The sequence below is a fragment of the Schistocerca gregaria genome, chromosome 3 (genome assembly GCF_023897955.1).
Source record: "Schistocerca gregaria isolate iqSchGreg1 chromosome 3, iqSchGreg1.2, whole genome shotgun sequence".
Lineage (NCBI taxonomy): Eukaryota > Metazoa > Arthropoda > Insecta > Orthoptera > Acrididae > Schistocerca > Schistocerca gregaria.
This window is the reverse complement of record NC_064922.1, coordinates 249,763,767-249,790,038: the sequence shown is the minus strand read 5'-3', so window position 1 is coordinate 249,790,038 and position 26,272 is coordinate 249,763,767. Positions and strand designations below refer to the sequence as shown.

The 26,272-nt window shown below is 38.8% G+C and overlaps 1 protein-coding gene across 2 annotated transcripts in view; it reads left to right on the top strand.

Moving 5' to 3' along the window:
• LOC126353808 (uncharacterized) overlaps positions 1 to 26,272 on the top strand; it is a 341,733-nt gene that overhangs the window by 290,856 nt on the left and 24,605 nt on the right. For both annotated transcript variants that reach the window (XM_050002905.1, XM_050002906.1), the window contains one exon: positions 13,411 to 13,728. In XM_050002905.1, the coding sequence (XP_049858862.1) occupies positions 13,411 to 13,728 (318 nt within the window). The remainder of the gene's footprint in view (positions 1 to 13,410; positions 13,729 to 26,272) is intronic.

The window sequence follows — 26,272 nt, the reverse complement described above, 5'->3', positions numbered from 1 at the left end:
GTGGTTCCTTGTTTGTTGTTGTGGTCTGTCACTTGAACTAGCTCTATATCCACATATTCTGTTCTCAAGTGGACTTAATTGGTGTCTATGGCTGATTATGGCCAGCAAGGTGCCTGCATCTTGGGGATGATGGTGTTGAAGTAGTTTCAGGGGACCCCTCTCATGGCAGGGGTTGGTAATGAGTGTGTAGTCTTTGTCATCAGGAACTGGTCCTGGGTTTGTTCCACTGGTACTTGAAGAGTGATCTCCATATTGCCTGTGGTAGCTTGTGTGTGGTTGTTGGGATGGTAGGTGGTGCTGATGCCTGGTGACATCCAGGTGAGGAAGATGGAGCCACTTATGTGGCACGCAAGTCCCAGGCTACAATGGTCATGATGGTGTAGCATCTCACCAACCTTAGTGGAAACAACATACATGTGGTGCAACTGACATCAGATGATTGACATTGGAATCCACTTGTGATGACACCTGAGTGCATGGACCCACTCTTTGGCCTCCATGTAGTGGCCCAGAGACATGATTTGTTTCCCTGTGACCACCCTTGGGGATGGTGAGAGCAAGTGCACGAGGGTGCAAGTTGATAACCAAGGAGTACTTCAGCATGGCTGTGATTGTTGACTGGCATTGTCATGCAAGTGCTAAGAAATAATGTTAGGCCTGCCTCTGTTGGCTTTTCTCCTGTGGCCTTTGACATTTGTCTGGGTGGAAAGGCGCCACTGTGAAGTGTGATATGCCATTCTGGGAGCAGAATTCTGTGAATATTGTTAATGTACAAGGGTAATACTGAAAGTAGGGTCTCCTATTTTTTTATAAGTACAGAATTCTGTTTGTGTGGCATGTGGTCACACTGTAATGAAGAGTGCTTTACGCACTGTGTGTAAACATGCACACGCCTCACTGAGGTGCTCAGTCTTGGCTTGGCAGCCGTTGAGAATGGAGCTCCCATTGGATGTTACCTCCAAGTATGAATTGCGTGCAGTTATTTGGTTTTTGAATGCAAAGGGTGCTGTGCCAATTGAAATTCATTACCAATTCACGGAAGTTTATGGTGAGTCATGCATGGATGTCAAAACTGTTCTTAAGTGGTGTAGAGAGTTTGCAGGTGGTCGGACCAAAATTCATGACAAGCAAAGGAGCAGGAGACCATCAATTTCTGAGGAGATAGTATTGAAGGTTGAGCAAAGCATGCATGAAGGTCGTCGGATCACCCTGGATGATCTCTGCATGTTGTTTCCTGAGGTTTCCCAAAGCCCCACTCACAGAATTTTAATGGAAACATTGAACTACCAGAAAGTGTGCGCAAGATGGGTGCCACACATGCTGACTGAGGACCACATGCGGCAATAAGTTGATGCTTCCTGCGCATTTCTTCACTGCCTTGCAGCCGAACAGGACAACTTTCTGGACTCGATTGTCATGGGTGACAAAACCTGGGCATACCACTTTACACCTGAGATCAAGTAACAATCATGCCAGTGGCAGCATCCTTCTTCACCAAAACTACAGAAATTAAAACAAACACAGTCTGGAGGTAACGTCATTACAACTGGTTTTTGGGATCACTAAGGGGTATAGTTGGTCAACTTCATGCCCACTGAGACCACAATTAACGCTGAAAGGTACTTTGAGACTCTGAAAAAACTCAAATGGACAATTGAGAACCAGTGAAGAGGAGTGTTGAGCAAAGGTGTACACATGCTCCATGACAACGCTCACCTACACATCGCTCGGCAAACTGTTGCTCTCCTGCAACAGTTTCAGTGTAACATAATCACCCACCCACTCACCTTATAGTCCTATGGCACCCAGTGACTATCACCTGTTCCCTAAGTTAAAAGAATGTTTGGCTAGAAAGTGATTCAGCTCTGACGACGAGGTGAAAGAAGAGGTTCATAACTTTCTGAACAGAATGGTGGCCAGTTGGTATGACATGGGCATACAAAAACTGCCACAGCATCTACAAAAATGCATCGACAGAAATGGTAATTATGTCTAACAACAGCTAAATGTTCAAGCTGTGAACTGATGTAAACTATTGTACAAATAAACGGGTCTATGTACTTATAAAAAAATAGAAGACCTTGCTTTTGGGATTACCCTCATAGATTGGAGGCCATTGTCCATTGCTGTGGTGTGGTGCAGCATTCTATTCCCACTACTCTGTCAGTACCCACATAGTGACCTCTGTGATGGTGGACATCATATTAACCATATATGAGTGGTTCAACAATGTGCCAGTCACTAGGAGCCTCATTGAATTTAAGAAAGGTGCCAACCACAGTGTGAAGATTTGTGGCATAGCTCCTTGATGTTCATCAGTCCTGGTGCATACGTGGACTAGCTCTTCAATGTCTATCAATGTGTGGCCAATATATATGTCAGCATGTTACATTTATGCAGGTCATTCCCCAATGGCCCCAGTGCAGACGATGTGAAATAACTACACAGAAGTAGTTTCAACAACCAAAAGGTGTTCTTTCAATTGAGAGGAGGTCTGCACTGGTAACTTGAGAGACCAGCTTTGATGAAGCCAGTGCAGGATGTACTGAAGCATTGAGTGCTGTCCTGTTTCATAAGTTATCCTAGTGGTTGTTGTAGAAAAGTTTTACACAGCATCATGAGCTAATGAATCAGTCTGAAAGTAGACCTCTGCTCTGTTTCAAACACAGTCCATTACTCTTGGGCTGGTGGAATAACACATCAAAATTAAAATTTTAATTGTAGACTTGTAGTAAATCTAGTAGTGTAGCTATTGAGAAGCAAGGTTCATCAATGGATGCACTGTGCTGTCTGTTCCGGTAGGCAATTGCACAACTAAGATATTGCCAGCAAGGACGTATAGTCTCAGATTAGGTGGATCTATTCTCCCCAGAAATTAATGTGGAATTTCGTGATGTAATCCATCATACAAGGTCTCTCATACAATCTTGAGTAATTTCTCTGGCCAGGATCACTTGAAGCTTCAGATACAGAAATGTCAACAACACTGTGCAAAGGTACAGGGAGTATGGCAAGAACGAAACACAAAGTACCTGTAGCTGATTCTGGACAGTCTTATATTTGGTCCTAGATGAGCCAAACCGTGCAGATCCCTTGGTGCCACTAGCACATCCTATGGGACAAATGATGATTAACATTATGCTCTTGTCTACGGTTCAATAGTGCAGGAACTAAAGGCAGAATGGAGACACTCTCTATGTTGTCATCAGCAACTCAACATTCAGCTTGATGTTTACATCTGTTGGATGTATACCTGCATTGGCAGTATGCTCTCTCTTGTAGTGGTCTGCCTCCAGAACTATATCCACATTTAAACTTTTCCAGCCATGATAGAAGAATATCTCTGAGTATTTAGGTATTAAGGTAAATTCTTTTCACAACAAATCAATTTTGACACAAGGCAGTCTGGCATTTCCCATTTGCTTTAGTTACAGTCCAACAATAATAGTTATTTCTTTCTTCTTTTCTGTATCTAAGTGTTGTTTGGTTCTGATTTTCTGTAACACTGTGACAAAGGCATGAATGTGTTCATTTTTTAGACTTATCAGTTTTCATTCTGTTTCATTACTACAGTTTTAGTCTCAGATTATTTGATTGCAAAAATATGATGTTTCATTTAAACCATGTTTATGAGCAATTACATCTAATTAAAAATTCTAATACTTTACGTAATGCTGAAAACAATTTGAGATAATAGATCGATTTGATAAAGATAACACCACTCATTGTAAAGACTGGCATTCTCACTTTTCACCAACATAGCTAAAATCCTGGGCAACTAAGTATCTTACAAAATAAATAACGCTAAAATTCAAAAGTGGCCACATTTTCCATTGTAGATTTTGAGATTTTGCCTTTGTGTATGTCAATTTCCAAACCACTATACTCTTATTAACCTAATATTTATGCTCAAAGTTGCACATTTCATTAATTAAGCCATTAATTAAGATTTTTTCATAATTTGCCATAGAGCTCAGAGCCATTTTTTTAACTTTTCTGAATTCCTAGACCACCATATATTTCACAAACTAAATTTATACCAATATTGACAGTTATAACATTCCTCTCGGATTGTTACATTTAACTTTCTATTACCTGGAGTTCATTTGATGAAAGAACATATCAGTTTCCAACTTCACAAAATTTATTGACAACTGAACTGCATACTCTTCATGTTAACAAAACACTGACTGACATGCTTCACAGATCTCTTTGACTGACTGACAAAACAACAACTCAACAACTAACTCTCCCACAGTTTAGCTGCTTTTCTTTATATAAAATTTTAACAATAAATTTCAAAATAACCCATTGTTAATTTTATACAATTTTCATGTTACAATTAAAATTTACAAAACAAATAAACTGGTATTACAGCTGAATAAGGTATAAAATACAATATTAATTCAGATAATTTTTATAGTATCATCACTAGTTTTAAATATGAAAATTGATCTGAACTTTAATTACAATAATGTCTCTTGTTTTATTTTAGTTACATATTGAATTACAGTTCGGATTTGTTTCTAAAATTCAATGACAGTACAAATCTCATGCTTTATCCATCTACATATGAAAAATTCTGAAAATAGGAAAGTTGTGTGATGTAAACAATTGGAAAGTTAATTAGAAGTGTAATTACAAAAGATAGTAATTACAGAGGACATAAAAATAAATAACAAATGAAAATACATTGCTTGGCAACAACTTTTAAGCCATTTCTCTAGAGATAGTGTTGTTCTCTGTGTCAACCCACCAATGAACTGTAATTAAGGTAATTAGAGGTGTCAACCACTTATGCCAACATTTCCACAGTCTCTTAATATTTGCAACCAGATATTTAACACTTAAATTTCTTGATTAAAATCCAACTCAGCGCCTGTACATAATTTTTTTAATGACAACAATCCCCTGACAATCATGATAATATATATCCTTCCAGAACATTCCAGATACTTTCACAATGAATATCAAGTGTTTTAGGCAATTGGACTGAATGATATATGTGTGTCTTAACATATAAGTCCCTAGGAAGCACTGACTCATTCGGTAACCATACCGATGCGGGGAAAAAAAAGAAGAAGAAGAAGAAGAAGAAGAAGAAGAAGGTAGTATCAGACATTTCATATGATTAATGATTCTTGCGGAAGGCTGTATCATTATACAGTCCATAGTAAGGTCCGGTTTTTCAAATGATTGTGTAGTTTCCAAAATAACAATTTGTTCATATGCCAGTCCTTAAGTAGTCACATATCACTTAAAGTAGTCAGTTGGCGACCAGCAAGTAACCATCTATGTGAAAAAATATGGATACTAAATGATTAATGGAAAATATCATATTGAGATGTGAAACAAATACTAACAAAGAGATACAGGTGCTGGCTAGTACTAACCTCAGCTCAGTACAGCCAATAGATTCACAAAACAGAACATTAAATGGAACAGAACATTTTCTGTTCTGTTTTGTGAATCTATGGGCTGTACTGAGCTGAGGTAAGTACTGGTCAGTGCCTCTGTATTTTTGTTAAAATATGAATACTGGCATTCACAAAAACTCGGTAATGTTGGTGCATAATAACTTACATGTGTATCCTTTAATTCAACACTGGGAATGTTGTTGTTGTTGTCTTCAGTCCTGAGACTGGTTTGATGCAGCTCTCGATGCTACACTATCCTGTGCAAGCTTCTTCGTCTCCCAGTACGTACTGCAACCCACATCCTTCTGAATCTGCTTAGTGTATTCATCTCTTGGTCTCCCTCTACGATTTTTACCCTCCACACTGGCCTCCAATGCTAAATTTGTGATACCTTGATGCCTCAGAACATGTCCTACTAACTGGTCCCTTCTTTTTGTCAAGTTGTGCCACATACTCCTCTTCTCCCCAATTCTATTCAATACTTCATCATTAGTTATGTGATATACCCATCTAATCTTCAGCATTCTTCTGTAGCACCACATTTTGAAAGCCTCTATTCTCTTCTCGTCCAAACTATTTATCATCCATGTTTCACTTCCATACATGGCTACACTCCATACAGATACTTTCAGAAACGACTTCCTGACGCTTAAATCTATACTCGATGTTAACAAATTTCTCTTCTTCGGAAATGCTTTCCGTGCCATTGCCAGTCTGTACTTTATATCTTCTCTACATCGACCATCATCAGTTATTTTGCTCCCCCCCCCCCCCCCCCCCCCCCAATAGCAAAACTCCTTTGCTACTTTGTGTCTCATTTCCTAATCTTATTCCCTCGGCATCACCCGACTTAATTTGACTACATTCCATTATCATCGTTTTGCTTTTGTTGATGTTCATCTTATATCCTTCTTTCAAGACACTGTTCATTCCATTCAACAGCTCTTCCAAGTCCTTTGCTGTCTCTGATAGAATTACAATGTCATTGGCGAACCTCAAAGTTTTTATTTCTTCTCCATGGATTTTAATACCTACTCCAAATTTTTCTTTTGGTTCCTTTACTGCTTGCTCAATATACAGATTGAATAACATCGGGGAGAGGCTGCAACCCTGTCTCAGTCCCTTCCCAACCACTGCTTCCCTTTCATGCCCCTCAACTCTTATAACTGCCATCCGGTTTCCGTACAAATTGTAAATAGACTTCCGCTCCCTGCATTTTACCCCTGCCACCTTTAGAATATCAAAGAGAGTATTCCAGTCAATATTGTCAAAAGCTTTCTCTAAGTCTACAAATGCTAGAAACGTAGGTTTCTTTCCTTAATCTTTCTTCTAATATTTGATGGAATTTTACTGTGCATGGTTGGAGGTTCAAACAATCATTGTCACTGGAACAACTTTTTTTTGAGCATGATGACTTTCATTGATGGCTGAACTGCGTTAATTGTTGCTGTGTAATTTTCTCTTTGTGGAATTTATGCATAACAGAATTTTTTCTGTGATCTGTGTTGTAAATATGAAATTCTCTCCACTATTGAGTACTAGTTGAAGTATTTAATTTGTTCATAGTACCATATATTTGTGTACCGTAAGCCATGCACATTTATGAGGTACTTGTATAGAATCATCTCGTATACGTACTACGTTGATGTGCAGTAGACCTCTATCCACATCCACTCTTAATAACCCAGTTATCCTATTTGTACTTCTTGTTCCCACCATCATTGTCTGATGTCTGACACTACATTCTTCTACTCAACCTAACCATCATGGCCCAACATAGCTTCCTACTTTTTATCTGTTACAATCATGTTGTATGGTCTTTCATTTTTCTGAGTTTTGGCTTTGTTTCTTTTCCCCCAATCACCCTGTCTCCTTTGCAATATCAGTTTAAACAAATACTTTGTAGTGTCTGCTATGAAGTTTACACCACCTGGCAATGTCACTGTGTTCAACGATGCAGTGTTGTGAGTATGTGTGATCTGTGATTAAAAAATTCAGTTACAGCAGTGAAACAGCTTCTGTGCTGACCTCCAGAGGTGCTGCATTTCATGTTCTCTTGTATTGTTTATTCTGTGACATATGAATTTTTATATGATTTTTTTGTGTTCCATGTGTTTTTATGTTCTGTTCTTCATTCAGTCACTTAGGGATACAGTATCAACAACTGTTTTTCTGACTCACCTCTTCCTGTGTTATCTGCTCATTCAGAATGTTTCACCTGTGAACTAAAAGTTCAGATGTGTACCCAACTTAGAGTGTAACCATTTGTCCAATTTGTTTTGTGGATGTGGTTGCTGAAATAAATAATTTTGTTCCAATGAAACTTTCAAATGCAACATTGTTGTCCTCTTCTGCCACAGGTATCTGTGTATATGCTTTGGTGCAATCAAAAACATTGAATATTGCTGAGCCATGCAGGATGTAATGATAGTCACACAACAAAGGCACAGGATATCAGTCAGGCAATGTTCTTGTACTGAATGGATGATAGTCACTGCGCAGGTGCTAGGCAACTCCTTTCTTCTTGCCAATGTGCAGTGTTGACGACCACAGGCTAACTGATGGCCCTCCTTAAGCATCGCATGGAATTCCACTTAAGCAATGGACAATCAGATGCCAATCTCCTGGATCTACAAGACACTGGTGGACCATCTGTGATTTCTATATGGTGTACCGTGTTGTATACCATGTGCATAGGTGTGCCTTGTAGCCTGGTTGAGGTTGGATTTTGCCCCAGCAGCGCAGTGCTGTCCTTGTCACGTGCTTGTGCTGGATTGGCACTCTGCACTGAGGTGGTGTTGTGAAAGCCACCAGTCATCAGTCGCGTAACACTGTTGACCAGTTTGGCATTAGCTACATCTAGTGATAGATGGCAGTGTGCCAGAAAATCACCTCCTATTATCAGCTCCATAACATTGACATTGGTAAAATCCCATGTAAATTTAAGGTGCAGTCCCAAATTTACCTGATTTTTAGGCATGCTAATCTATTACCACCGACACTTGCCTGATGCAGCCAAACTGCAAGAGCCGTTGAACAAAGCACTTTCTGGCTTCAAGGTCTGAGATGGCACTGCAATGCAACAGTGTGCTCCGCTTCTGAGGCTGTGAAAAACAGCACATCAAATGCAGCACTCCCTTTGGCTTTAGTGGTAAGTGCAAGTCAAATGTTTGTAGGTGTGGTACTCCAACAATGGCCAGAAGATTCATGGCAACTGCTTGCATATTCAGCCTGCAAATTGTTGCCATCACAGCATAAGTGGAGAGAATGTGACCAAGAACTCCTGCTATGTATGAGTCAGTTAAATACTTTCATCCGTAACTAGAGGTGAGGATGTTCATGATGGGCACAGATCACTGTTCTGTGTGTTCAAATGAATAGTGTCATCTGCTCTCCCTGCCAGTTCAATTATGTAGAGTTTATAAGGCCATTTAGAACCGACTTGAGGCACATTTTCAGAATTGATAATGTCCTGGCTGACTCTCCGGCGTCAGCTATATAGTGAGCCCTATTGACTTTTCAGAACTGGCACATGCACAACAGGAAGACCAAGAGCTCTGAATGTTCTTTACGATGCCACATCAGCGTTGCAGCTGCAACTTGTTGATATTCCAGGAGAAGATGGCAGACTATATTGTGATGGGTCTTGAGGAAGACTTCATCCATTTCTCCCATCACCATTCCAACAAGTCTCTGATGGGGTCCACAGTCTAAGCTACCTCGGAGCCCATCCCCCTTTTTGCCTCATGTCACAGTGCTTTGTTTGGCTAGGTATGGAGAGGGACTGCTGGCAGTGAATGTTGACATACCTTCAATGCCAGCGTTGCAACGTGTCCCATTATGTACGTATGCCAGGAGGTAACTTTCCACACACAACCTCTCATTTAGCTCAATTACACCTTGATGTAGTGGGTCACTTTCCCCATCAAATCGCCAGCAATATCTCCTTACAATGATTAACCAATATACCTGCTGGCTGGAGACAACACCTTTGGATGACATCACCATGGAAACCTTAGCTTCTGCCTTCATGTCATCATAGCTAGATGGGTCTAGCTGTCTGCTCCACATAACTGCTGATTGAGGCAGGCACTTTGAGTATAATGATCATTATTATTATCTATTTATTTCATTTTACTATGAGAATCAGACCATACTCTATTAACTGTATTTTCTTATTGTTTACCAAATGTTGTCATCCTAGGTAACATAATAGTATTGTTTTGACACAATTATGTCCTGCTTTGAGACCACATAATATGGAAAAACAATGCTTGGAAAGAATCTTTCACCTTGTTTCTAACATCAGTCAGGGCTCTGTGCATTTGGCAACCATGTAAGGTTGTACATTATGTGGCCTATTTCATAAATTAAACATGCATGTTGATTTGTGATGACATGAGACAAACTTTTTTAGCATACTGTTCATATTGATGTTACAATTGAAGGGTGGATTATGGCCAATGATTATGCAAACATTTTATGTGACCAAATTTACAAATGTTAAGTGATTCTTATAGAAATAGTTTGAAGATAATCTTATAGGGCTATAAGACAGCCTCTAAATTGTGTGATACACCTGGGCATACTATACACAGCAAATGTGAGAATTACTCTTTCTCCCATTATTTTATTTATTTATCTATTTATTTATTTTTTTAAATTCTCTACTCTCAACTACATCAAGGAAAGTCATGTATGTTGAGAACAGTAACATTTTTTGGAAGCAAAGTGGATAAGTAGACTTGTCATTATGACAGATAACAATTAAAAACTAAAACCACACAGTTCAATAATGTTTCTTCTTAGGCATAGAATAAACACATACATCAGTGCCCTAGGCAGTGAGCATGTGAACTTCTTTGAGGTAACTTGGCAATCAGCTGATAATGCTGTAGAATGCACCGTCTCTGCCATCGCCAATTCAGCCCGCCGTGGAGAAGCAGAACAGCATCTGCTTCCTTCAGCCCTAACACCATTGAGAAATCTTGATGGAAAATGGGCACCTGCCATTCGTCGGATGGTGGTTTGATCGTAGAAGATGGGGAAGGCAGTTGGCTGGTTGTAGAAGGCAGAGGTGCATCAAAATAGTCATCAAATACAAACACTGGCTTGACACAATCAATTGAGATGGTGCTGCACTTGCCCTTTAGCAGGATGTCCATTGTTTTATCAATATGAGTGAGGCCATCATGAGGGCTGATATATGGTGATATGAGAGGTGCTTAACTCCATCCTGTTGAAGCATGACATGACTGCTGTCTGTTAATTCATTATGACCAAATGAAGAACATGAACTGTGTCATGGTGCCAGTTGAGGTCACATTTGAGCAATGTATTCTCTGAGTTGAGTTATTAATTATGGTTGACATAATGCTCTTGACTTAACAGTTTCCCCTGATAGACTAAGTGTCTCTCCAGAAGTGAGCTCTGCCAGTGTTGCATAAAGGTCTGGCTTTTGTATTGTTCATAGGCTGAGAAGTGCGAGGGGTAAGGCCACGGCACAATTTGTATAGTAGCATGTGCACACTACTTGAAGTAGTGGTGCTAGGCCTTCACCATCCTGTTCTGCCTGGGTGGAAGCTTCTGGTTAGTGCCATGTTGCTCCACATAATTTTCATCTCTGTGTGAAAAGTTCAGATTCAAACTGGCATCCTCTATGAGTTTTTATGAATAGCTGACAACCAAATGAAGCAACCCATTGTGCCATTAATGCTATTGGAAGTAACTCAGCAGAGGTGTTGTTGACCGGTATTCCTTCAGACCACGTTAATCTATCAGTAGCAGTTGTTAATAGGTATTGCTGTCTTCCTGATGATGGCAGGAGTCCCATGATGTCCAGGTGAATGTGGGCGAATCTCTCAGTGACCTCCGGAAAGCTGCCAATGGGCACGTTTACATGCTGTATAACCTTGCTTTATTGGCATTCTGTGCAAGAGTGGGCCCACTGCCAGCAATTCTTTTGGATACCTGGCCAAAGGTAATGGGAGGCAATGAGTTTTGCCAACACTCTGATGCCTCCGTGACAGACATTATGAAGACCATGGAAAACCAACTTGTGCTGTCCCACTGGCATGTAGGCCAGCGTATGTGCTGTGCAGAAGGTTACAGAGTTCCTGACCAGTCTGTTGTGTGTCACATAGGTGTGAGAGATTGACAATATTCATGACTGTGCTAACCCGAGACAAGCTCTCAACCACTATGTTCTCGAGGCTCCAAGGATTGAGATGCTTTGTATGTCAGTCTAGAATTGCGCTATGTATTTGAGGTGGCTAAACTGCCATCACAAACACTTGTCATTGTTTTTCTGGAAGACATATGTAAACATCTTATGATTGGTGTGTGCGGTAAAGCTTCTTGCTCCCATTGGAAGTGGAAGTACTTTACTGCTCCATACATGGCTAACAGCTTGAGATTATACACACTCCATCTTTGCTGTGCTTGTCAGCTTATGCAAAAAGAAGGCGAGAGCTTGCCATGTGTCGTCTACATGTTGCTGAAGTGCAGATCTGATTGCTGTTTGACGTCTACAACTAAAGCCAGGGGCCTTTCTTTGATATGGTGTGCAAGGAGTGCAGTATTGGTAAGAGTCTTCTTGGCTGCCTTGAATGTGTTGATCATTGTTGGGAACCATTGCAGTAATGCTTTTCCCTTTGGCTTGGGGCCTGACAATGCAAGCATGAGTTGTTCCTACACTTCAGTGGCATGTCGCAAATGACATTGGTAAAAACTGAGCATGCCAAGGAATCTGCGCAACTCTTTTGAAGTAGCCAGTCATGGGAAGTTTAACACAGCCTCAACTTTCTCTGGTGGTGGGAATGAGCCTGCTGATGAAATTTGATGTCCCAAGAAAGTCACCCCTGGTTGACCAACCACACACTTCAACACATTTAAGATGATACCATAAATAGCGAAATGTTCAAAAACCTGGGTAAGATGCTGCTGGTGAAATTGTGGCATTTATGAGAAGGTGAGGACATTATGGAGATAAGCAAAACAACATGGCAAACCTCATGGTACAGAAATGATGAAGGCCAAACATGATATCATTCATTTCAATGACTGCTTCACAGCCTATGCCTTATGGATCCATCCCACCAACACCAGCTTTTCTGAACTGCGCAGGTGGGAACTTTCTCTGCAGTACATCCTACATTCCTGTAACCCTCTTGGCCCCAAACTTTGTTAGTCACTGTCCTCACCCATACAGTCCGTTCTCTGTTCCCATTCCAGCGCTAGACAGCTGTCATTCCACCCTCCTCACTTCTCCCCTGACCGCCATCGAACATGCACTTCACTGTCCACCACCCCACCGTACTATTCCTCCCCCTCCCACCCCAGCCTCCTCCTCACCGCCACCCACTCAGTTGCTGAGACTGCAGTTGAGTGTGTGAGTTGCGCTTGCATGAGTGTGTGTGCATCTGCATATGTGTGTCTATTATTGAAGAAAGCCTTAATGGCCAAAAGCTATAATTGTGAGAATATTTTTGTTGTGCCTATCTGTGACTCAGCATCTCTATTATATGGTGAGTAGCAACTTTCCTTCTCATAATATTGAAAAACTTTATTAAGTGTTAGTACGCTATAACATATATTCAAGAATATAAAACATCTGAATCAATGAGAATATTTGTTCAGGAAGTCCTGAAAATGCCATTAAGATTGCATCAAGACTCCAAAAGAAATAAATCATATTCTTCCAAAATGTACACTTGTTTAATTATAGTGTGACTTGAGTACAATAACCTGTTGTAGGTAATTACTTGCACACATCATAAGACCTTTCCCACTATCAATGCACAAAAATTTCTCAGGCTAAACATGCTATTTTTTAAAGATCCTTACCAAAATGTAACAGTGCATGCTATAATACTATTACACAAGTGGGTAGAAAATATATACTATTTCTGTTTGTATTAAGTCTGATAGATAACAACACAAATAACATTTTTATTTGCCATTTATTAATAGTCATAATCTCATTGAATTACAGATCCACAACTCTCAGCAATGGTCCAAGGTGATGCCACAGTGTCTGGTAGTGTTAGTATGCACTGCACCATTCCCAGGAGCCTCACATTCTGTCGCTTCAAACCACCTTATAATGATTCAGCATTTGTACTGTCTCCTGGTGTGATCACAGGAAACTACAGCTATGTTGGAGCTGGACTCAATCATGGTGATTGTGGTCTGTATATAAAAAGCATCAGTGATTTTGACATTGGCCCTTGGCAATGTTCAGTGGGTTGGCAAGAAGAGGGCTCCTTACACTATGCCTCTGTTATTATTGGACTGGGAAATTCTGCCAATGGTAAGTGCATACATGAAACCAACACACTTTAATTAAGAAGTGCATCACAAATTTTGGAATGTATACTATTATATCATTTTGTTAATGACATTGGACTACAATCTTACATACAATGACAATAATTTTGAATATGCACCTTAAAATTTACTATTCTTCAGATGAAAACATTTCATTTGTTTTTATTCATGGTTTCATCTTTCCATGCTCTGCCTTCTCATTGATACAGTTTATCACTTGTGCTTGAGTTCTTACTCCAATATTGCAGTTCTGAAATTTATAACCGATGATTAAGGAGAAAAGATAACAACTCACCAAATATTTGAGGTGCTAATCATTGACAGGCATATCAGTTTGTTTGAAAAGTTTGATTATTTTTGGACAGATCCTTCTTCAGAACTAATACACACGTGCAGGCGCAACTGCAAATTGCAATAGATATGTGTTAATGAAGGCTCCATTGACTTGATATTAATATCAAGAAGGTACTAAGAATAGTTATTTAAAATGAAAATGTAGACACTCTTTGGTAGTCAATATTAGGGGAACAAAATGACATATTATTACAAATCTTGCAGATGCAGAAGGTTATTTTGTGACCCCCATTAGCACCCAAACAATGGTGTGGCACTGAACTGTTGACCAAACTCTGTCTGTCAGTATTGCCGGCATGAGAGCTGCACAGGATGCCTCGATGGTTTCTCATAGCTCATTCAGTGTAGCTAGCTTCTGTTGATAAACTTCATCTTCCAGTGTCCTATGTGGGTGGAACTCAACAGATGTAAGGTCTGGAGACCATGGTGGGACTCATGTGTTCCTCTTCAACCATCCATCATCCAGGTAGATTTTGGTTTGACATATCTGTGGTAGTGAGGCAGAGCACCGCCTTCTTGTAGGTAGAATCTTTCATTTCCAGACATCTCTCAGATGGCAGGTAAAACTGATGTTTGCACCATATGAAGATACACCTCATCATTTATGATACCTTCAAAGAAGAATGGGGCAAATCAAATCGTACAACAACATACCACATCACACATTCACACCCGGTAGTTTAACATGTTTATCAACACAAATGTAAGGATATTCAGGAGCTCAGTACAGACAGTAGTGGTGGTTTACAGTATTGTTCAGTTTGAACTGCACTTCATCAGACCAGGTAACCAACCTTGCAAACTGTTCATCCTCGGGAAGCATGCCTTGAAACCCCTTGCAGTACTCTATCATTTGATTTGGGTCATCCTCTTTCATTGCATGCAGCAATCTTGGAATGTACACTTTGAACTTTGCAGCCTTCAGAATGCTTGATCGGCTTACCTCGCTTGCATGTGCATCCTGCTTCAAAGATTTTGACTTGATCTTGTAAAATGTTGCAAAAAACAGCAGTGCTGGAAAGTGGACTTGATGTTTTTGCTCAGCCAGGCCTTTCCTTACACACACCCTGAACAGTACCATTGGCTTCAAATTTATCCAGAATATGATATTGTTGTACATGTTGATGTCTGAGTTCTGTACACATTACTCCATTGCTGTTATACCTCTTTGATGTTTTTGAACTTCCAGTAACACAGCCTTGCAATGCACAAATGACAATCTCACTTCATTCATTGCTGCACTCTCATCTGCTGGAAAAACCATATCAAGTTCTGTTGAGAAAACAATGGAATATGCTACCATGCAAAATTGCAATGATATGTCATTTTGTTCCAAAGATCTTAACTATGAAAAAGCATCTACATTTCTCATTTGAAAAATTTTCAATGAAAGTACCAGTTGTCATGAGCAGCACCTGGATTTTATGTAATTAAGATATATACACACAAATGTGTAACCAAAATTGCTGAAATATGTAAATAAATATGTAACAAAACAATTATAATGAAATGTTAATTGTATTTTTTTTTTAGAAAATATAAGTTCACACTAGGCTAGTCAAATATCAATGTTAGTTCTTACAATGAAAAATCCAGGATGGAATGTAACAATATTATGAAAAGGAAAGTTGCTACTCATCATATAGTAGAGACGCTGAGTTGCAGAAAGGCACAACAAAAAGATTTTCACACTTAAAGCTTTCAGCCAATGGCCTTTGTCAACAATAGACACACAAATGCACACAAACATACTCACACAAACGCAACTGAGACAGCAGTCTCAGCAACCGAAACCACACTGCGAGCAGCAGCACCAGTGCTTGATAGGAATGGTGACTGGGCGGGTGAAAGGAGGAGGCTGGGGCAGGAAATGGGAGGGATAGTATAGTGCGGATGGTGGACAGTGAAGTGCTGCAGGTTGGGCAGTGGGCAGGGGAGATGTGGTATTGTGGTAATTGGGGGGGGGGGGGGGGGGAGGTAGCGGAAAAGGAGAGAAATAAATAAAAAAATAATGAAATAAAATAAATGAAACAGTCTGGGTGTGGTGGTGGAATGACGGCTGTGTAGTGCTGGAATGGAAGCAGGGAAGAGGCTGGATGGATGAGGACAGCAACTAACGAAGGTTGAGGACAAGAGGGTTACAGGAACGTACAGTGTATTGCAGGGAAAGTTCCCACCTGCAAAATTCAGAAAAGCTGGTGTTGATGGGAAGGATGCATATGGCACAGGCTGTGAAGCAGTCACTGAAATGAAGGATATAATGTTTGGCAGCGTATTCAGCAACAAGGTGGTCCACTTGTTCCTTGGCCACAGTTTGTCGGTGGCCACTCGTGTGGACAGACAGCTTGTTGGTTGTCACACCTATGCAGAATAAAGCACAGTTGTTGCAGCTTAGCTAGTATACCACATGACTGGTTTCACAGGTAATAATAATAATAATAATAATAATAATAATAATAATAATAATAATAGGTGCAATTCATACACATGGTTTATTGTCTCACATCTACACACTTTCACATTGTTCCTTCACAGTTTATTCACATGCAGATAAACTTGAACCAGAGTCTAATAATGCTATATCTGTAATTCCTCCCACATTGATATAAATTATTGGGTGTATCACCACTATTTTTACTCTGTTCAACCCTGATTCCTGTAATAAATCACTTTCTATTTGACACCTGCTTTCCTCTTGCATAATGCAAATATCTTTAGGTCTTTCTCCAAAACATACATCAGTATCCCCTTCAAACAGATCCATAATAGCAAACTCACCATTCTCTTCTTCACTTAATTCTTCCAATTTTATTTTACCTCATTCTCAGGCAACAAAGCTTTATGTAATTTTGCATAGGACACCCAGTCACTCAAATCATGATCAGTTTCCTCCTTTCCTAATCATCCACAATTAACATCTGTCAGGCTTGCATCATCATCATCATCAGTTAAGAAAACATAGGTTTCAATTTTATCTTCTGGGCAACCTACAGCAACATTCTACATATCATTACACATTTCCATATCCACATTGAATGCATTATCCCTACCACAGTTATGACCTGCACCCACAAGCACAGTAACATTATCAGTAAGTAATTTACCAGCATTTTCTACATTGTCAAATACACCACTCATATTAATCTTTACATCACACTGAATAATCCTCTCCTCACCTTTTCTACAATTCTCCATACTATTTCCAATAAACATCTCTGCCTGTTCATCACATCCATTATTACTGTGAACATTGCCCATTAGTTGCATATCCACTTTTGTTTCTCCTTTTGATGAAACTACCTCTGTCTCTGATCTTTCAATGAATTTTGCTGCACACAAACCAATATTGTCCTCCTCTGCTTGTAATTTCTCTACCCTCTTAAACATGTCATCAATGTTAAACTCACACTATTCATTGCTGATATTAGCCTTGATCTATTTTTCCCGAAGACAGTATCCAAATGACATTCCAATTTCCCTATTTTTTATGCTGACTTTATTATCCATCCCATCATGTCCTTGTTTGGCCCTATTCACACAATTACCAGCACCCCTGCAGACCTTAAGTGAGGTATCAATTAGTTTTTTTACTGCCTACCCTGTGCATTTGTATCAGGCATTCCCTCTATTCTCACACCTTCTCTATCATTCCTCCTGTGATCAAAATTGTCTCTTCTCCCCCCAAAATTTCTGTTATATCTTTGTGGCCTGCTTCTCCAATCTCTATCCTGATTATTCTAATCACTTCTATCTTCTTTCCACCTGTTATGGTTATTATTGTACTCATAATTAATACTGTTACTCGTTTCATGATACATTCCACTCTCCCTCTGTTCCATGTATTTAGGTCTGTAACATAATGCCCTGTCCATATTATCCGCAAAATTAAGAAATTCTTCCACTGAATCTGTTGCACTGTGAATCAAATCCCATTGCAAATGTTCTGGTAATCTTCTCCTTAGTGTTGATATTTCTGTTAATACACCCAGTGGCCTATCCAGATATAATTTATTCAGTTCTCTGACACAGAACTCTCTCATACTTTTTTTCCACTCTTGTAACTGGGTCAATTCAAAAAATCATTTTGCAATGTTGTTTTGCCGGACCCCAGTATTTGTTCAAGAACAGGTTTTGAAAGGTTTGAAAATCACAAAATTTATTATCATATTGGTTAGCCCATGTCTGAGCTCCCCCTTCCAACTGCCTCTTAATATATTTAATTTTTGCCTGCTCACTAATCCCCGTCACAAAGTTATCCTTACATACAGCTAAAAAGTCAACTGCATTGTTTTTACTCTCCCCACTAAAAGGTTTTGATTGAAATCCATGCCCCATAGGATATATCAACAATGAATTTCCATTCCCTGCTGCTTCAGTATTAACTATTTCCCTCAAGACTTTTATTACCTCCTTCTAATTCCTTCTTATTGTCAGCAATCCAGCACTCGTATCTTAATGGATTCAATGTCTGCCTCTGTTTTTGAAATAATGTGCACTTCCATTCCTGTGCCTGAATCTGCCCCACAAGATCACTTTGCACAGTGTCCACCTTGACTACTAGTTCTTTTTCAACCTCATCAACACTCTCAATAATTCCCTCAAAAATTTTAACTGTGTTTTCGACTTTATCTGTACTTTGAGTGAATTTGAGATCTAGCGGATCAAAGTTTTCACTCACTGTCTTTATTTTATCACTAAGCCTCAATTCCATATCCCCTATTTTTGAATCCATATCTCCAACTATTTCAGTTTTTATATTCCCTATTTTTGAATCTATTTCTCCTAATTTACTAGTAAGTTTTACAAAAAATGCTCTCAGGTCACTTCCTGGAATCCAACCATCAGTTACTCCTAACATCCACTGATTTGCCTTCACTTTGAGATTCACATGTCTCATCAGCCATGGCTAATGAAAGGGCACAATTTTGCAATGTAGCTACTGGCTGTACTTATCTTTTATATCCTTATGTGATGCGACATCTGCAGTTAGTGCTGGCAGCACAGCTATTCAATAATTCATAGTCGGTGGTGTGGACATGCAGCAAACTCAATGAGGAGGAAGAAAACGTTGGGTTGGCCCTTGGCAGCATGTAGACATGTTAGTCATTGGCACAGAATATGGCGCTGATCAGCAGCAGCATGTGGATACAGCTTTGACTGCTTTACCTGCAGCAACACATGGACATGACACAGATGATGGTTTCACCCACAGCAACACATGGACATGGCACGGATGAAAGTTTTACCCACGGCAACACATGGACATGGCACGGATAACAGTTTTACCCATGGCAATACTTAGTAGACTCACCTGGCTGTGTAAATGACTCTCACAAAATTGTGGTGGCCTTATATTGGTGTAACCAAGGGTCAGTGCGTATCTTGTCCAGCACAAACACGCCGCTACTGCTAATGCACCGATTTAGCTCAGAGCCCCCACACTCACTGTTCAAAAGCCTAAACATCAGACAGACACCCTATCCTGAAATACTATGGAATGGATAAGGAAGTCCTATCCTGGATGAGCCACCAATTGCAACTGTATTCGGGTGCGTTCACTACCTATTTTTCACGCGGTTCATCTGCAAAGGGGGTTAGTAGTGACAGTTGCATTTGCACCCCTAATACTGAGTCATATATTGGCTAGCCTTAGAACAGCAGTGAATTGAATACACAGTTGTCCACACCACAACCTTGCGCAAAATGAGATACACCTTACAAGTTCAGATTGAAACTTATTTATAAAAAAAAAAAAAAAAAAAAAAAAATAAAAAAAAAAAAAAAACACTTCTAACTTTGTGCCCATGGACATTTAAGTTCACAAATCGGATCTGAATAAATAATATAATAATAATAATAATAATAATAATAATAATAATAGGTGCAGTTCATACACATGGTTTATTGTTTTACACCTACACACTTTCACCTTGTTCCTTCACAGTTTATTCACATACACTGGCGTCCATGCTTACGCTTTGTGGCACTTTGCCGCTCTGAACTTACCACCACAATGGATAATGACCAAAGATCTCCTTTCCCCCATCCTGAGTCAGGTCACATGACACTACATTAATCAAAATAATTCCTAAACATGGCCACAATTTGTTTAAAATTTTTATAAGATTTAAATACTTAAACCTAAATACATTATATAATTTTACACACATTTATCACCACATAATTTCATAATTTGTTGCAATTAAAAAAAAATATATGCAATGGAACTTTAATGCTCATCAAAACACACAACAAGTATTTTCATGTCCATTTAGCATTACACTAATTTCACTCTGCATTTAATACATAATTTTATTCTCAACCACAGAAAATTAAAATCAGAACTAATTTATGACATACTATCAGACTACATAATTCGGAATAATTCCATGTTTTGGCACAGCTTTACCCCTCTCGCTTCATTTAATGGCATCTTTACACAAAATATGAGACATACGAATACTTGTCTGGCACTACAAAGATCGCAACTGAATGGTGACTTCTCAATAAAATGACGACTTACTTTGCAGTTGTTCTAAACATCTTTATAACTTGATTCTACTATGAAGTGTTTTGATTGAAGTGCACCAGCCCAACATATTATTTCTGCTGCTGTGCGTTAAATTTAAATTATGAACTACTTGGAAGAGCTCCATATTATCCCCTGTTACCTTACAATGCCCTATTTATTTTGTTCCTAAATGACTTGTATTTCTGAATTCCTGAATTTCCCAGATCATTTTTGTACTTCCTTCTTTCGTTCATCAACTGAAGTATTTCTTTTCTTATCTGTGGTTCCTTTGTGGTTATTTTCCTTGTATCTATAGTTTTCTTTCCAACTTCTGGATTGCTATTTCTAGAGATGTCCCCTCCTCTTCAACTGAACTGCTTATTGGGCTATTCATCATTCATCTTTAACCTCAGAGAACGTCAAGCACGTCTCTTCGTTCCTTAGTACTTCTGTGTCCCACTTTCTTGGTTTTCGAAGTTCCATCCAGTGACTGGGGAGCATGTGTTACTGGGTAATGATAACGAAATTCCAAGTTGCTAGTGTTGGTACTGTTATTGTCAGCAAAGAAGTTAGTGGCAAATGGAGTGAGGCACGTGTCAAAAATGTTTTTTATGTACCAGCTAACAGAAAGAACTTGTTTAGTGTCCGTGTATGCATGTCGAAGAAAATAACTGCAGCTTTCAAAAAAGATCAAGTTGTACTAATACATGACAGAGAGACCATAGCTGAATACGTGAAGGAAGAGAACAATATTTATAACATGTGTTTCATGACAGAATCCACAGTAGGGAGTGAATTTAATGTTGCAGTGACTGACCTGAAACAGTAGCAAGAACGTGTCAGTACATGAGCAATTCGACAGATGTCAGCAAAAGAGGTGGTTGAAGGACTAAATGTGAAAAAGCAGGAAGATTTTTTTCTGTGAATCATGCCAGCTAGGCAAGGCACATTGGCTGAAGTTCAGCAACAAGGCCACAAATTGTTCAATGAAACCAGGAGAATTTATGCATTCGGATGTGTGTGGGCCAATGTCAGTTGAATCAATTGGTGGTGCAAAGCTTTTCGTCACATTCAATGCTGATGCAACTGGATACAGAGTTATGTATTTTCTAAGACACAAATCAGATATCATTGATCAGTTTCATGAATTCAGTAATCTTGTATTGAACAAGTTTGGTCAGAATGTCAAAACATTACATGTGGACAATGGCACTGAATACATGAATTATGGTATGAAGCAGTTTCTGAGCAACCATGGAATTCAGTTAGAAACAACTGCTCCATTTATGCCAGAACAGAACAGAACAGAACAGTCATCCTGAGAGGGACAGTCACACAATTGTTAAAAGTGCACACATGATTTTGGAAGTGGAAAAACCTTCTGAATTTTTTATGGGAAGGGGCTGTTAACACTGCTGTGTACATAGTAAATAGAGTTACAATGAAACACAATTTGGAGTAAATGCCATATGAGTTGTGTAATGCAAAAAACCATATGTTGGACATCTTCATGTGTTTGGGTCAGCTGCCTTTCCTCATGTACCCAAACAATTTCACAACAAGTTTGATGCCAAATCCAGAAAAGTACGCCAGACCAACATATGCTATTAGTGTCATTGCAAATTTTGGAGACAAGCACATCAGTAAGTTAGCTTGCCATGCATATTTTCATTCGTTGCTTTCTTATGGAATCATCTTTTGGGGCAATTCATCACTAAGAAAGAAGGTATTTATTGCACAAAAACGTGTTATCAGAATAATGTCTGGGGCTCATCCAAGATCATCTTGTAGACAATTATTTAAAGAATTAGGGATATTGCCAGTAGCTTCACAATATATATACAGCCTAATGAAATTTGTTGTTAGTAACCCAGATCACTTCAGAATTAATAGCACAGTCCACAGCTACAATACTAGGAGACAGGGTGACCTTCACTACCATTCATTGAATTTGACATTGGCACAAAAGGGGATGAATTATACTGCCACAAAGATTTTTGGTCAATTGCCAAACAATATCAAAAGTCTGACAGACAACCAATCGACATTCAAAAGTAAGTTAAGGGAATTCCTGAATGACAACTCCTTCTACTCCATAGATGAATTTTTAGACATAGGCCAAAGAAATACAGTAAGCATTAACAATTGTACCATATATAAGACTAACAATGATTATTTGGGATAAATGAATCTTGTGTACTTTGACACATTCCACATCATTACGAAAGAATCGTGTTCATGATCCATGGAACAAGTAATATAACTAACTAACTATCATTTCTGCTGCTGTGCTTTAAATTCAAATTATGAACTACTTGGAAGAGCTCCGTATTATCCCCTGTTACCTTACAATGCCCTATTTAGTTTGTTCCTAAACTACTAATGCACATTGGCAAGCAGTAAAAAGAATTTACAGGTACTTAATTGATACACCAGATTATGGTATAGAGTACACAAACAGTGGGAGCAAAATGCAACTGGTTGGTTTTTCTGATGCTTACTACGCAGGTGATCTTACATCATAAAAATCTATAACAGGATTTGTTTTACTTTTGGCTGGTGGTCCTGTAAACTGGACTTTAGAGGAAAAAGGTTGTTACTCTAAGTACAACGGAATCCAAATATGTAGCTGCTGCTACTGCTACTAAGGACACAATTTGACTGAGAAAATTACTATGTGGTCTGGGAATAAAGTGTAATGAACCAACTACATTACAAATTGACAACCAGGGCACAATAAAGTTACCAAAATATCCTGAATATCACAAATGCACCAAACATATAGATGTATACTATCATTTCTTACATGAAAAAGTGATAGAAGTGGTTTATGTGTGTACCACAGGACAACTTGCTGATTTGTTAACCAAACATTAAGCAAAGAAAAATTTGTATATTTGTGCTCAATGTTGTTAGTTGGTAAATGCAATCACTTAAACAGTGGGAGTATTGGAAAGATTTTTCATAATTTTTCATGTTTTCATTTGCATGTGTTTGCAGTTCTTGTCCTGTTTATGCTCACATTCTGACTGTTAGTGCATAGAGTTTATCTATTTGAGTGCAGCAGTTTACCTTTCTCTTGTCTGCAGTAGTAGTATTCTTTGTAATTTATTTTGCATGTGAAAAATCTCCCATTGTAAAGAAAGCCAGTTATTTTAATTAAAAAATAAGTTCATACATAGCTTTATTAATCACTCTTAGCTAACCTCCACTATCTGCATCAGATAGGCAAATAGGAAATGGAGGTGGTATATTTGTTGAAGTTGACAAGAAACTCAAAGCCATCGAGATAAAAATTGAAGATGCAAATGAGATTTTTTGGGCAAGACTGAGTATCAGGGTTGAGCATAAAATAATTCAATCCTTTTATCATCTGCCAGATTCATCTCATGATGTAACCAGAAACCTGAGTTCACTTGTATGTAAGTTCCCCAATCGTACTGTATCTTCTGTGGAGATTTTAATCATCCAGCAGTTAATTGGGAAAATTAAGTTTTATTAGTGGTGTGCATGATGAGACATACTGTGAAACCTTACCAAATGTCTTCTCTGTAAATTACCTAAAACAGGTAGTTAGGAACCCCATTCATAATGGAAATATATTGGATCTAATGGCAACAAATAGATCCGACCTCTTTCAGGATGTCCACATCAGATCTGGTATCGGTGACCATGACGTGGTTGTGGCAACAATGATTACCAAACTACAAAGGACAACTAAAACAAGCAGAAAGATATATATGTCCAGTAAACTAGATAAAAAAATTAGTAGTGAAAGATCTCAATTAGGAACCTGAAACTTTCAGCACAGGGCAGGAGGATGTAGAGGAACACTGGCTCAAGTTTAAAAGACTAATTGACCATGGACTGGATAGATATGTACCAAGTAGAACAGTTCATAATGTGAGGGACCCTCCACTGTTTACATTCAGTGTAAAGAAACTTCTGAAGAAACAGAGATTACTGCATAATAGGTGTAAAACAAAGCAAAGGGCAACATACAGAGACATACAGATTGAAACACATTTGCCTGTCAAGAGAGCAATGTGTAATGCCTTGAATGACAACCGTAGCAGAATATTATCAAGTGATTTTTCACAAAATCCAAGGAAATTCTGGTCGTATGTAAAAACTGTTAGCGGCTCCAAAGTTAGTGTCCAGTCCATAGTGAATGATGCAGGAAGTGAAATAGAGGATAGCAAAACAAAATCTGAAGTTCTTAACTCCATTTTAAAATGTTCCTTTACAAATGAAAACCCAGGAGAATTGCCCCAATTTAGCCTCATATCACTGAAAAGATGAATGAAACAAGTATTAGTACCAGTGCTGTTGAGAAACAACTGAAATCATTAAAACTGCACAGGACACAGTGGAACTTCTCTCATATTCTATACTGCAATTGTGGCTGAGTTAGCCCCTCTTGAAACTATAATCTATCATCAAATCCTTGAACAAAAAAAACCATGCCCATTTCTTGGGAAAAGTCACAGGTCACACCCATCTAGGAGGAGGATAGTAGAAGAGATCCACGAAACTACCCTCAATATCTTTGACATTGATTTGCTATCAAGTCTTAGAAAATATTCTGAGATTGAACATAATGAGATATCTTGAACAGAATGATCTCACCAATGCCAACCAGCATGGACTTTGATAACATCAATGATGTGAAACCCAACTCTCACTCTTTTCTCACATGACATACGGAAAGCTTTGAATCAAGGCAACCAGATAGATGCACTATTTCTTGATTTCCATAAAACATTTCACTCAGTACCACACCTATGCTTATTGTGAAAAGTATGATCATATGATGTGTCATGTGAAATTTGTGACTGGACTGGGGACTTTTTGATAGGACGGATACAGCATGTTATCTCAGATGGAGAGCCATTATCAGATGTAGAAGAAACTTTAGGTTTTCCCCAGGAAAGTGTTTTTGGACCCTTGCTGTTCATGTTGTAGATTAATGAACTTGCAGGCAATTTTACTAACAAAATCAAGCTTTTTGCAGATGATGCAGTTATCTGTAACGAAGTACTATCTGGCAGAAGCTGCAAAAAATATTCAGTCAGACTCTGATAGATTTCAAAGTGGTGTGGAAATTGGCAACTTGCTCTAAATGTTCAGAAATGTAAAATTTTTCACTTAACAAAACAAAGAAACATAGTATCTTAAGACTATAATATCAGTGAGTCACTGTTGGAATTGGCCAACTTATACAAATATCTGGGGAAGTGCAATCAATCTACAAAGAAGTTTACTTACAAATCACTCATGTGATCACTTCTAGAATATTGATCAAGAGTGAGGAACCTGTATCAGACAGGACTAACAGGGCCATTGAACATACACAGACAAGGGCAGCATGAATGGTCACAGGTTTGTTTAATCCATGGGTGACTGCCACAGATACTGAAGGGACTGAACTGGAAGAATCATGAAAATATGTGTAAACTATCCTGAGAAGATCCATTAACAGTGTCAAGAATTATCTTTAAACAATTACTCTAGGACTATACAACAACCCCCTATGTATCACTCACATAGGGATCATGAGGAAAAGATTAGAATAATTACTGCACAAACAGAGGCATTCAAATTATCATTCTTCCCTTGGTTCATATGTCAATGGAACAAGAAGAAACCCAAATAACTGGTA